General features: G+C 40.5%; 1 protein-coding gene across 3 annotated transcripts in view; it reads right to left on the bottom strand.

Moving 5' to 3' along the window:
* Positions 1-13,503, bottom strand: part of DMC1 (DNA meiotic recombinase 1) — a 37,746-nt gene that overhangs the window by 23,595 nt on the left and 648 nt on the right. For all 3 annotated transcript variants that reach the window (XM_077761979.1, XM_077761978.1, XM_077761981.1), the window contains exons 2-8: positions 12,695-12,778; positions 11,869-11,913; positions 10,876-11,022; positions 8,440-8,522; positions 6,395-6,447; positions 4,225-4,266; positions 3,050-3,122 (exon numbers count right to left, since the gene is read on the bottom strand). In XM_077761979.1, the coding sequence (XP_077618105.1) occupies positions 3,050-3,122; positions 4,225-4,266; positions 6,395-6,447; positions 8,440-8,522; positions 10,876-11,022; positions 11,869-11,913; positions 12,695-12,745 (494 nt within the window). In that variant the 5' untranslated portion in view covers positions 12,746-12,778. The remainder of the gene's footprint in view (positions 1-3,049; positions 3,123-4,224; positions 4,267-6,394; positions 6,448-8,439; positions 8,523-10,875; positions 11,023-11,868; positions 11,914-12,694; positions 12,779-13,503) is intronic.

Here is a 13,503-nt window from a genome sequence, read left to right on the forward strand (position 1 = left end):
CGCCCCAGCTGTTCCTCCCTACTCCCTCTTGCATATGACTTAGCTCCAAACAGTTCCCCTCTACCATTCTCGATAAAATCCAAATTGCCCAAACAGTGGCTGTTCATCTGCAAGAACAATTCTTCCCTCTTTAAGCACCATTCTTAATCAACTATTTCTGAAACTAGCTGAACTCCAGCTGTGCTCCTCTTGCTACAGCCCTATATAGACTTCCACCCTCCTTCCCCAAGTTTGGAGTCTCCTTCAGAGTCTTCACAGGCCCGCTATTTCCAAATAAAGTCTTTTCTGCACATGGTTCTGTTTTTTCCCTTCTACTAGCGTATTTTAGATAGTAAATTCTGTAACAGCTTAGGAAGGACCAGGTTTTTTAAGCTGAACAGTGAGAGATTAGAAAAGGCAGGCCTTCAAAGGATTCGTATGATTCAGAATGCCTGTGAGGTAGGGATCAGATACCCCAGGAGGAGGATAGAAATATAGCCTGCTGGGCGCCTGGGGGGCTCAGTCAGTTACAGGTCCGACTTTCAGCTCAGGTCATGGTCTCACGGTTTGTGATTTTGAGCCCCGTGTCCAGCTCTGGGTAGACAGCTCAGAGCCTGGAGCCTGCTTCCAATTCTGTGTCTCCCCCTGTCTCTGCCCCTGCCCCGCTTGCACTCTGTCTCTCTCTCAAAACAAGCAAACAAACAAATAAATGTTAAAAAATTTTAAAGAAACATAGCCCACAAATTTCTCTATGGCCAAATTAACATTTAAGAGTGGGAGCAAAATAAAGGCATTTTCAGACAAGCCAGGGCTCAAAGTTTACCACTTGGATTACTTTTCTGAAAGTATGACTTGAGCAGGTACTTCAATAAAACAAAAATGCCAGAAAGAAGATTTGGGATGCAAGAAACTATAATAAACAGAGAAAATAGTACTTTTATAGTTTAACTAATTGCTGCTGTACAATGTTTTCATGTTTTAGAGACAATAATATTGGACTAGAACAGACTGGATCTCTTTGCCTCTAACAATGGTGGTAATAGTGAGTAATGAGCTTAGAGAGCTAGGCTAGGGCTTCATTGTGAATGGCCTTACAAATTTGTACTAGTCTTTTCCATTTGTAAAAACAATTTCCAGGGCACCCTTAAGCTCAGTTGCTTAAGCACCAACTCTTGGTTTTGGCTCAGGTCATGATCTCACAGTTCGTGGGATTGAGCCCCAAGTTGGGCTCTGCACTGAAAGTGAGGAGCCTACTTGGGATTCTCTTTCTCCCTCTCTCTCAGTCCCTACCTACCCATATGTACTCTCTCTCTCAAAATAAATAAACATTTAAAACAACAACAATTTCCTCTGAGGTGCCTGGGTGACGCAGTTGGTTGAGCGTCTGGCTCTTAATTTTGGCTCAGGTCATGATAGCACAGTCATGAGATCAAACCCCTCGTCAGAGCTGGGTGTCGAGCCTACTTGAGATTCTGTCGCTCTTTCCTCTGCCGCCCACCCCTGTCCCATGTGCAGGCAAAACAAAAAACCAAAAGCAATTTCCTCTGAACCTGATAACCTCCTCAAACTACTGTATTTCATTTTCTACTTGTTAGTGAACAACACTGCCTCCATTCCTTACCGTTTACTCACAACAAGTGTCTGTCACCTTACTTCACTGCAAACGTTCTCTTGAATTCCTAATGTCAAACCTCAGGGATCTTTCTCAGCTTGTGCCTTCCCTCTCTTTCTTTGTGGAACAGTACTTGACTATTCTTTTCTTCTTGAAACTTTTCTCTGGCTCAGCCTCTACAACTGAATTTCCTCCTACTGTCTCTGTCTCTATGGTGTCTTCTTTTTTTAGTCCCTCTTTCCAAGCTGAGGCACATCCAAAGTTATGCTCTACCTCTTGTCGGGTGGAATCCAACATTTCCATGGATGTCCTCCTGTTCCTCATATTTAACACAGTGACATGAAACACACCTTTTGTCTGAAACGCGATCTTCCCAATTCTGTCTTCAGCATCACTATTCTCCCAGCATCCAGACAAAACACCTGACAGTAGTGTTTCAAACCTCTTTCCTCTGTCTACAAGATAGGGTCATCAAATCCTATCAAATTTCCTCCCTAGTATTTTTGTCTCCCCCCACCCCCCTTTTTGTTAAAGATTCTTATTTTTAAGTAATCTCTACACTCAACATGGGGCTCAAACCTATGACCTCAAGATCAAGAGTTTCATGCTCCACTGACTGAGCCAGCCATGCACCCCTTGTCCTTTTCTTCTCATTCCTTCTGCTTCCAGCCTAGATCAAGCTCTCATTACTTGCCTGGAATATTGCAAAAGTATCTGATTTACAACCCTGATCTAGTTTTAAAGCCCTTCATATCTAAAACCCAAATCACTGGGGCACCTGGGTGGCTCAGTCAGTTAAGCATCTGACTTCAGCTCAGGTCACGATCTCGCGGTTCACGAGTTTGAGCCCCGCGTCGGGCTCTGTGCTGACAGCTCAGAGCCTGGAGCCTGCTTCGGATTCTGTGTCTCCCTCTCTCTCTGCCCCTCCCCTGCTCATGCTCTGTCTCTGTCTCACAAATAAATAAACTATAAAAAATTTTAAAAAAGTAAAACCCAAATCACCTTTCCAGTCTTAATTCTGAAACACCTTACATTTCAAATTAAACTACAATTCTTTCTGTTACCCAACCAGGTTCTGCCCTTTTCCCTTCTGTGCTTTTGTTCTCTTCTTACCCTTCCCTTTATTTTGAACCATGACTTTGAGACAGTCAACAATCTTCTTCCAAATTATTAAGTACAATCTTTGGAGAAGAGGATAAAAAAACGAATAAAATCTAATTTTCTCTCATATATTCATTTTGTGAATTTTACATGAAACTCATCCGGGGAACTGAAACCTTTTTAAATAAAAAGTGACTTGAAAACTCGACCAACAACTGTTTTCCTTGTGGCTTTTCTCATTATTGCTGGTTTAGGGGATGATTATACAAATGATATATTTCAAATAAATTTTCTTTTATAGTAACATTACTACATCACACTAATTATGTTAGCAACTTGTTTAAATAAAAAGGTTACAAAGTATTTTCTGTATCAATGAAGATAATCTTTCCTCCTGAGTAGCCTCCTGCTCCTGGAAGTTGAGCTGTCACTAGGAAGCAATAAAAAAATTAAATAATATTAATAGGATTGAATAGGTTTTATACAAGTGAATATATAAATTAACATAGGATTTGCATTGGTTGCAATCTTTAGTCAATCTGGCAAAGAATCATGATCCCTTAGTTTCTAAAAGCATGTTCCATTCTTGTATTACTAACCAATGGTAATATCATAAATATTCCACCAGCATAGTAGCAATTCAACAAAGACTGTCAGTATCTCTTTATTCATTAAAGTTAGTTCTTTTCTAAAGAACAGAATTTAAATATTACTTTCTTCCTATAAGAAACAATCACAAATACAATGTGTGCTATATAACTTATTTAAATAACCTTTCAATTAGTGCATGTCAAATTTTAAAATGCATTGTCTTTCTAGGAAGTAGTAGTTGATACTAAGGAATTTCTTTATATTAGGTTCACATATTATTTCATTTACTTTTCAAAACAACCCTAAATTTGGCACTATCATTATTCCTGTTTTACTGATGGGAAAATGAGACAGGTGAAGCAATTTGCCCAAGGTCACACGGTTAGTAATGGTTGAGCCAAGACAGGAGCCAGGTATTTTGATTCCAGAATCCCATTCTTAACTGCGTAGCCATGCTTCTGCTCAGGTCAAAGAAATGCAGAGTAACAGCTTAGTATAAAAGGAGGTATTTTGTTTATTTGTTTTAATAACATTTATAAGTCTTTCCTGAGCTCCTCGCTCCATGGAAAGTTAGAGATTCTAGGTCTCAACTGATTTTGTGACATTTTCGTCAATAGAATACAGAAAAGATGAAATGGGATAAATGGAGACAGTGAGGGCCTCTCTCCACCATCAACACTCATGTACCTGCTCACTTCCGCCCTGGTTCCATTCAGGTAGTCAGAGTGCAGCACATGTAACATTACCTCAAGCATCATACATTCAAAGACTGGCTCTGGTATTTGTGTAACAATGGGCAGTTTACTTAACCTCTCTGAGCTTTAGTTTCCTTGGAAATTTGTTCAGATTACACAAGATTATATAAAGTACCAGGCACAAAATAAAATTAGTGTGTGATAGCTATGATAATTATTGTTATTGTTGTTGTTATGCATCCTTACCGCAGAGGGTGTGAGAGAGCTGGGTTTTTCCAGTACGAAATTCTGTGAAATATAGAAAAAACCAAAAACCACATAGTTCGTTTTTAGATATTTTCATAAAAAATAAAATACAGCCTCAAAGTATGATTTTCTTTCCAATTATCAAACCTTACATATAAAGTTCTAGTGTGTCATGGGTGCATTCTGAAACATGAATACCAGTAGTGAAAATGACTTTTAAAAACATTTATCTACTTTGAGAGGGGGAAAGAGAAAGAGGGAGAGAGAGAACCCCAAGCAGGCCCCGTGCTCAGCACACAGAGCCCAACACAGGGCTGGAACTCATGACAGTGAGATCATGACCTGAGCCGTTATCAAGCATTGGCTGCTTAACTAGCTGAGCCACCCAGGCACCCCTGTAAAAATAACATTTTAAAGGTATTTGTTCACAGAACTGTCCTTTAGAAAAAAAATTATTTAAACCAAGTTTTCCTTAGGTTTGATTAATCATTGTGAGATAATAGGAAAAAAAATACATATATTGATCTCTGCTCTCCAGTTCTTGGCACCAAGTTCCTAAAACCCTTGTAATTTCCCAAGTGATAAGAGCACTACGAGCATCATTTGTTTCAAGGAGGCGGCTCTGGATAGGCTCCTGATGGCTTCTGATGGATGGACGGGGGCTGGTCACCAAAAAGACCAAGCCATGATTAGAAGGTTAGAATTTTCAGCACCCTTCTCTAGAGAGGGGAGAAGGGCTGGAAATGGAGTTAATAATTGATCATGCCTGTGTGGGGAAGCCTTCGTAAAGTCCCAGTAGTGTGGGATTCAGAAAGCTTCTGGCTTGGTGAACACATGGAGGTGCTGGAAGAGGGGCACGTCCAGAGAGGACATAGAAACTCCACACCTCTTCTCTCACCTTTTCCTACTCATCTCTTCCCTCTCGACGTTCATCCATATCCTTTATTGTATCTTTAATAAACTAGTAAATGTAAGTAAGTGTTTTCCCGAGTTCTGTGAGCTGCCCTAACAAATTAATCAACCCCAGGAAGGGGGATGTTGGAACCTTGGAGCTACAGCTGGTTGGTCAGAAGAAGGTAATAACCTGGGCATGTGAATGGCATCTGAACGCAGGGGGCAGGTGGGGAAGGGATTCTTATGGGACTGAACCCTTACTAAACATATGAAATCTGATGCTATCTCTGGGTAGATAGTGTCAGAATTGAGTTGAATTCTTAGATACCCTGCAGGTATCCAAGAATTGCTTATTGTTGTGGGGGAAAACGTCTACATGTTTAGTGGCCAGAAGTGTCAGAAGTGAAGTGTATTGTGTGGGCAGTAAAGGAGATTCACAGGAAAAAATACAAAGTAGGAAAGAACTGGGTTTTCACTACATAGGGAAAAAATACTGAGTTTTTTCATTTTAGTCATATAAATGAAAGTTCAAGACCCTACTACTAAGGAAGGAGAGCCTCCGGTTCTCCCACTGCACTGAGATCCTCTTAGGGAAAGCTGAAGTCAACTCAGATTGGTGGCACGCCCTATCTCCCAACAAAAGCAAATTCCTTCCAGAGAAAAACTTTCCCATACACCAGTTTCGGTCCGGTGAACTTGCAGAGATCAAAATCAGGTAATAAGCTCACAAATATCAGTAAATACACAAGGGAGTGAGCCACTAAGACTGACAGTCAGCAGAAATAATAAAAACCAGATTTATTTCTCTACGTCAACGGAAACATCAACAACCAAAAAAAAGACTTAGTTCCCCTAAGGACTGCAGATACTGGAATTGCCAGGCATGGTAACATAAAATAGCTATGCATGAATTGTTTTGAAGAAAAATAGAAGATACGATCAGGGAAGAGAAAATCTACTCTCTACGTTTATGGAACATGCATATCTTAGAAATAAAATTGGTCCCAGTATTCAACTGCCTTTTGAAGGAAGGAGAGAAAAAATGTCTACTCTTCTACGGAAGTCAGAGGAAAAGAGGACAAATGCCAACGAGACCTCTCTGTTAGTGTTGGAATTTGTTTTGATTGCTGCCCAGAATGATCCTGTATTATAACTGAGACTTCACTGTAAGTTTCAAAACAGATGCAATTTACTATTGGTTATTTGTTTAATTATACGTGTATGTATGTGAGCGTGTACTTCTTTTCATATAACAAAATACGAAGGTTTTACCCACCTCCAAAAGCTTCTGTGATTGCCATGCTTTCAATTCCACCTCCTAGCAACTTACTGGAAATAGAAAGTAAGCATTAGTAAAAGGAACAGAAATAGAAATATCAAGAAAGGAGAAAGCGTATCATATGTCTCCTATCTGTCATCTATCTATCTATCTATCTATCTATCTATCTATCTATCTATCATCTATCTAATATGAACAGGAATTCTTGGCAGAATAGATGGCACTCTTCCTCTCTAGACCACAGGGTCTGCTGCATGTGGCCAGAGTGGATCCACAAAACAACGTATAAGCCTTTCTGTTCTTGTTCTTACTTCTGGGTACCAATAGGAAATGGTCTATATAGGCTTTAAGTCTCATTCTTTTTTTTTTTTTAACGTTTATTTTATTTTTGAGAGAATGAGAGAGAGAGCACAAGCAGGGGAGGGGCAGAGAGAGAGAGGGAGACAGGATCCGAGGAGGGCTCTGTGCTGATAGCAGAGTCCCTATCAGAACTCAAATTACGAACTGTGAGATCATGACCTGAGCCAAAGTCAGACTGAGCCACCCAGGAGCCCTTAAGTCTCATTCTTTAGAAGTGAATTGAAGCCTGAATAAATGGTCTTAGTTATTAACTGGGTTGTTCATATTGTGCTTGGGAAAGACTCTTCCTTAGCTGTTACTTGAAAAAAAAAAAAAAAGGATTCTGTGATTTATAAAATTTGGGGCAATGCTAAGTTACAGAGGTGTTGTGTTTCATGGCAGGATTTCATACCCTTTAATAGGCTAGTGTGCACCGTGAATCTCCAAAAGAGTAATATATAGTATACTCCACCAATTTATTTCATTCACTACCTGTTTATTCATTCAGTTATTTAATATTTACTGGGAATCTAGTTTATGCTAGAGATTGTTTATGCACTTGGGGTAAAGCAGTGAACAAAAGACAGAAATTCTCCATTTTGTGGAGCTTACATTCTAGTGGGAGAACAGATAAAAAATAGTAATAAATACTTTAGTAAAATATGTGGTATGTCAGATATTATTAAATGGTATGGATAAAAATTAGATCCAAAAAGGAGATAAGAAGTACAGAGGATGAAGGCAGGGAGTTTAAATATTTAAATAAAGTGATCAGAGACCTCACTGAGAAGTGGACATTTAAAAATTTTTTTAATGTTTTATTTATTTCTGAGAGAGAGACAGCATGAGCAGGGGAGGGTCAGAGAGAGAGGGAGACACAGAATCTAAAACAGGCTCTAGGCTCTGAGCTAGCTGTCAGCACAGAGCCCTATGTGGGGCTTGAACCCACGAACTGCAAGATCATGACCTGAGCCTAAGTCGGACGCTTAACAACTGAGCCACCCAGGCACCCCAGAAGTGGGCATTTTAGTAAAGACTTGAAAGCAATGACAGCAAGCCATGTAGACACAGGAGTAAAAAGTGTTCCAGGCAAAGGAAATGGTAAGTGTAAAGGCCCTGAGGCAGGTGAGTACCTGGCATATTCAAGGAATAGCAAAGAAGTCAGTGTGGCTGGTGCATTGCAAACTAAAAAAAAGAATAAAAGATGGGATTAGGTCAGAGATTAGAGAGGATTCTGGCTTTTGCTCTGAGATGGGGAGTCCTTGGAGTAGTTTGGGGCAGAGAAGTGTTATGATCTGACCCAAGTTTGAAAGACATCATTCTGGCTCCTATGTGAAGAACAAATGGGAAGGTCTGAAAGAGAGAGGGTTAGAAGTTATTATAATACTCCAGAAGAGATGTTTAAACCAGTACAGTAACAGTGGAGGAGGTGGTGAGAATTCATATTTCCTCTTTTTTCCTGCACGCATGCGCAGGTTTTTAAAATACAGGCTGATTCAAAAACTAATAATTTTGATTTGAATTCTTGTAAGAAATTTAGTCCTGCTGCTACAAATTGTCTGGAATTTGTTTGCATCAGTAGTCTTTCAGGGGGGAAAAAGCCTACTTTAAAAAAAGAAGCGATTTCTAGCAAAGTCAAGAAAAGAAATACAATATTCCAAAGATTGTGTCTAGTAGTTGTAAAAAAAATATGAGATACACACTCAAATTCCTGGCTCCCAGTGGTAATATGGAAAACCATCTTTCTCTTCTCACTATACTCAAAGGCAGTCAAGAATCCTGGTTCCTACAGAAAGACAAAAGGAAAAGTTCAAAGGGTATATATGCTCCCAGAAACTATTCACTTGATTATCAGAGTCATCATTTGATATAAGCTACGGTTCATTTGTCTTTGAAGGCAGCACAAGATCATAGTTAAGAAAACAGGCTCTGGAGGCACCTGGGTGGCTCAGTCGGTTTAGCATCTGACTCTCGATTTCAGCTCAGGTCATGATCCCAGGGTTGTGGGATCAAGCTCTGAGTGGGGCTCCTCACTGAGTGTGGAGGCTGCTTGAGATTCTCTCTCAATCTCAAATTAAAAATTGCAAGCAAGTAAGCAAGCAGACTCTGGAGCTACCCTATCTAGGTTCACACTATGTCTCAGGCACCTGGGTGGCTCATCAGTTGGGCATTCAACTCTTGATTTTGGCTCAGGTATGATCTCACTGAGCTCAAAGCCATTTGGGATTCTCTCAGTCCCTCTCTCTCTGCCCCTTCCTGATCCCCCCCCCCCCCCAAATAAATGAACTCTCAAAATAAATAAATAAAAATTTAAGAAAAACAAAATAAATCTCTAACACATACTAGTTATATGATTTGGAGTAAACTACTTAATCCTGCTATACTTCAACTTCCTCTTTTGGCTTAAATGGGGATAAGGAAACTGTCGCTCTAATAGGCTAGCTATAAAGTTTAAATGAAATATACTTATGGCATAAAGCAGAATGGTATTTTACTAAATGATTCCATTGATTTCATTGAATGGCATCATTTCCCCCTCGCTTGGCAAGTTTCGAGGAGCACAGAAATTCCAGTTTTCACTGTTCAGGAGACAGTATCTTCCACGTGGTAGGAATACTACTTATCTGCTCAATTAATGAGCAATAGCTAATGCAGTATTAGAAATAGTGAGAATAGGCCCTGATGTGCTCTGACGACATGGTCTAATGTGTTTCCGCCTATGTTTTATACTATGACAGTGGTTCTCAAACTATGGAGAACATAAGCGGAGTGTAAAAAAAAGCCCAGTCCCCATCCTATTTCAATGAATCTGAGCCTATGTCTTCTTTATTGGCCACTCCAGGTTATACTGATACACACCAATGTTTGGAACCACTGTACTCTGTAATTATCTTCCTTCTCTCTCTCTCTCTCTCAAATCTCTAAGAATAAATAGCTTTAGTTAAGAAAGGATGCAGACTCTGGGTACAGTAGTGGATGCTTAAGAAGGAGAGGGGTTCTTTTCTTTGATAAGGGGTTTGGTTTGCAAAGAAAAGAAGACTAATGCCTAGGAGCTATCGAGTGGCAGTTTCCCAAGCCCTGGTACTGGTACTGGTACTTGTAGTGGTACTGGTACTGCTCCAGGGTGGTTGTGGAACTGACCCCTGAGTATACTGCCTGAGTTTACTCAGAAGTTAGAGCAACTGAGCTGGGTGCCGGGCAGTTCAGTTAGGTCCTCTCCAAGTTCAGGACCACACTGCCACCATCATCACTCTCATGCCTCAACTGCCCCTGGAGAAAGAAACCAAATGGCTGCCAGTGAAGAGAGCTCCTAGGACTTGCTGGGAATGAGACCCTCATATACATGTGTGGACATGGAGAGCCTTGCTAACCCAATGCTCTCTTACCAACCGGCTTATACCAGGAGAAAGCAACTTCTTTGGTGCTGAGTGCTTTGCAACCACCAAAGACATACTATTTGAGGAGACAAAGCAAAAACAAAGAGGTATTTAAAAAGAGAAACAGAAAGGGAGAAAAATTAATGTAAAATGAGAGCAAAGAAAAAGGTTTTGGTAAAAATAACTGCCTTTATGGTATTGAAGTCTCTTAACCCGTCTCAATCTGTTAGAAATTAATTATTGTTGCTTTGAAACTGAAGTGATAAAAAGTTAACATGAGGAGTATAATAGATTGTGATCTACAGGAAGTTTCTAGCATTTAAAACAATTTTTTTAAATCTTTATTTATTTTTGAGAAAGAGAGACAGAGTAAGAGCAGGGGAGGGGCAGAGAGAGGGAGACACAGAATCGAAAGCAGGTTCCAGGCTCCAAGCTGTCAGCACAGAGCCGGATGCAGCGCTCAAACTCACAAAACATGAGTTCATGACCTGAGCTGAAGTCGGACACTTATCCGACTGAGTCACCCAGACGCCCAGGAAGTTTCCAGCATTTAATGAGAAAGGCTATAGATCTCACAGGGCCCTTCCTTTTTTTTTTTTTTTAAAGTAGGCTTCACACCTGACCTGGGTCCTGAACTCACAACCCTGAGATGAAGACCTGGGCTAAGAACAAGACCTGAACTGAGATCACTTAAGCAACTGAGCCATCCACCCCTCACAGGGCCCTTCTAAGCTAAAACAACAAAGAATTGAGTTTGCTCACAATAAGTTTGTTGGCTGCCTCTTTAATCTTCTCCACTTTTGCTTCTGAGAGCCCTTTGACATTGCATAGTGCTCTTCTTGTTGTCATTTGTATGCCTTTGATGGTACAGATTCCTACCGACTTCAGTTTTTTAATGTCAGCCACATTCTGTAAATAAAAGAATGGATGCAGCAGATTGGTAAATACTATGTCATGTGCTTTTGTGTCCATCTTCTTCCACCACGATGCCAATTTTATACAAGCAGCCAGGTGGAACCCACCCACCATGTAGCCAAATGTTCTGGAAATATCTGAGTAGAACATACCCAGCACGCTGCCAAATGTTCTGGCTGTGCCCTGATTTCCTAAGAATGTCAGTGAGACCGTGGCAATGTAGCAAGGAATTCAAAAGAAAAGTCTGTTGGTAGAAAAGCTAGCAAATGTATCACACATTCGCCCCCTCAGTTCAGCTCCTTCCTTCTAGAGAACTTCATTATGAATATGTTCTTTTTAAAATTAAAATTTTTTCCCTCTCCCCTTGGGGAACGCAAATAGCTACATCGCCAATGGACCAGGATTTTCTCTTGCTCCTATTTTCTCAATCCAACTGAAAGAGATGAAATGTGAGGGCTTCAAAAGAAAATGTCAGAGAAGTTTTACTATCAATGAACTGCTGTTGAAATTCATCTAGTTACTCAAAGTCCGGTTTCTGTCCTCATCACTTATTTACTCCAATCACCTGCCACAGAACTGAATTTTCCGTTGACGAGAACAGGGGTGGATAGTTCTGAACCCGTTCAGTTGGACCAGGGGTTCTCAGCTGGGGTCCATTTTGCCCCGGGGGACATGTGACAATGTCTGGAGACAGTTTTGGTAACTAAGGGGCTGCTACTGGTATGTAGGAGCCAGAAACACCCCCACAACTAAGAAGTGTCCGGTCCCAAAGGTCCAATAGGGGCAAAGCTGAGAAACCCTGAACTGGACGATTTCAACAGCATTGAAAAAAATACTTACAATTCCATGTTTTTGTAACAGGTCAATGTCTTGAAACAGAGATTCCTGGAGGAGATGGAACAGAAAAGAAAAATGGAGTTTGATTCTTCATATCCAGTTGTATTAAGAGTTAATTCAGTATTAGGAGTCACCCCCAAATGCCTCAAATTCCTCTTCTCTAGACAGATCAGGTGGGACCAATAACGTTTTTTTCAAACACATTGCTACTGACTTAGAGGAGACACCAACAGGGGTCCCTGGGTGGCTCAGTTGGTTAAGCGTCTGACTTCGGCTCAGGTCATGATCTCAGAGTTCATGGGTTCGAGCCTTGTGTCAGGCTCTGAGCTGACAGCTTGGAGCCTGCTATGGATTCCGTGTTTCCCTCTCTTGCTCTGTGTCTCACCCACTCATGCTCTGTCTCTCTCTTAAGAATAAATAAAACATTTTTAAAAATTAAAAAAATAAAGACAAAGAAGATGCACCAACATTGAGAGGACTTAACCCAAATGAGTGGAACAACATTTAACCTATTTTAAAATACGTCTTCTCAGCTTCCTGCCCCACCAGGCCTTGAACTCCTTCCTCTGCTATTGGGTCCCAGCGTGCATAGATTACCATGATGGCATACCAGTTGTTAGGTTATTAAAACACTTTCATGCTAGTTGCTAAGTAGCTAATCTTGGCATCCCTTGCCAGACAAGTTGTTACATATTTGTAATATTGCCTCTCCCTAGAACTATGCTTTCTTTCCACTCTGGGTTGCTAAAAATAATTGCTAACAGAGAAGGAACTTCATTTTTGTGCAATGACTGAACGTCTACCACGTTTCGACATTCTAGCCGTATACCTCTTCATCTTGGAATCCTGGTTCTTCCAGCACAACCTGATCCTCCTTCATAGTGAAAGGTGAGCAGCAGAAAAAGAATCCGTTCTGGCAAAAGAAATATTATTTAAGAAGTGGTCATAGATCGGACGGTACAAAAAACCCTTTGGCCAGAGACCTCCTTGAATTCATTTCAAAGTCACCAAGGACCAGAGTGCTGAGCAATGAGGGAAACATTTAGCATGGAATGACTGGGCTGGGCGCGCGACATTATTGCTTTTGTGGGTGTATGTGAGGGCGGGGGACTTCGTTTCTTCTCTTTTTCCTCAAAACTGGTAACGTTTTCCTCATCTTTTGATTCCCTCTACCACAGATATCATGACTGGTAAAATCTTTTTGGTTGTCTTGGATTGCTATTGAGGATTGCACACGGCTACTTAGCCTTTCAGGTTTGTGTTAACAATGTTCTAGAATTTTGACCTTCTGTCATTCTTCCTCTATCTTCCCGGGCTCCTCAATCAATACGTTTTATTTTTCTCATATATGATGAATGTCTTCCTGCTTCCTAATTATGAATGGATCTCTCGCAACATATTTCTCACATGAAACATTGGATACGTTTTGTTTTATCGTAGTTACTAGCTTCATAGTTATTCTTAAGATTTAAAATGATGGTGGATACCCGATATTAATTAGGGTAGTAGGAGGACCAATAGCAGATCAATGGAGTCTCTAACGCTGTGGCATTTTTAAGATCTCAGGAACCTACAAGGCATGACTGTGGAATAAAATGGGATCCAAGTAATCAGTTTTCTTGGTCTATTTTATCTTCT

The sequence above is a fragment of the Crocuta crocuta genome, unplaced genomic scaffold (genome assembly GCF_008692635.1).
Source record: "Crocuta crocuta isolate KB4526 unplaced genomic scaffold, BGI_CrCroc_1.0 scaffold193, whole genome shotgun sequence".
Taxonomy (NCBI): Eukaryota; Metazoa; Chordata; class Mammalia; order Carnivora; family Hyaenidae; genus Crocuta; species Crocuta crocuta.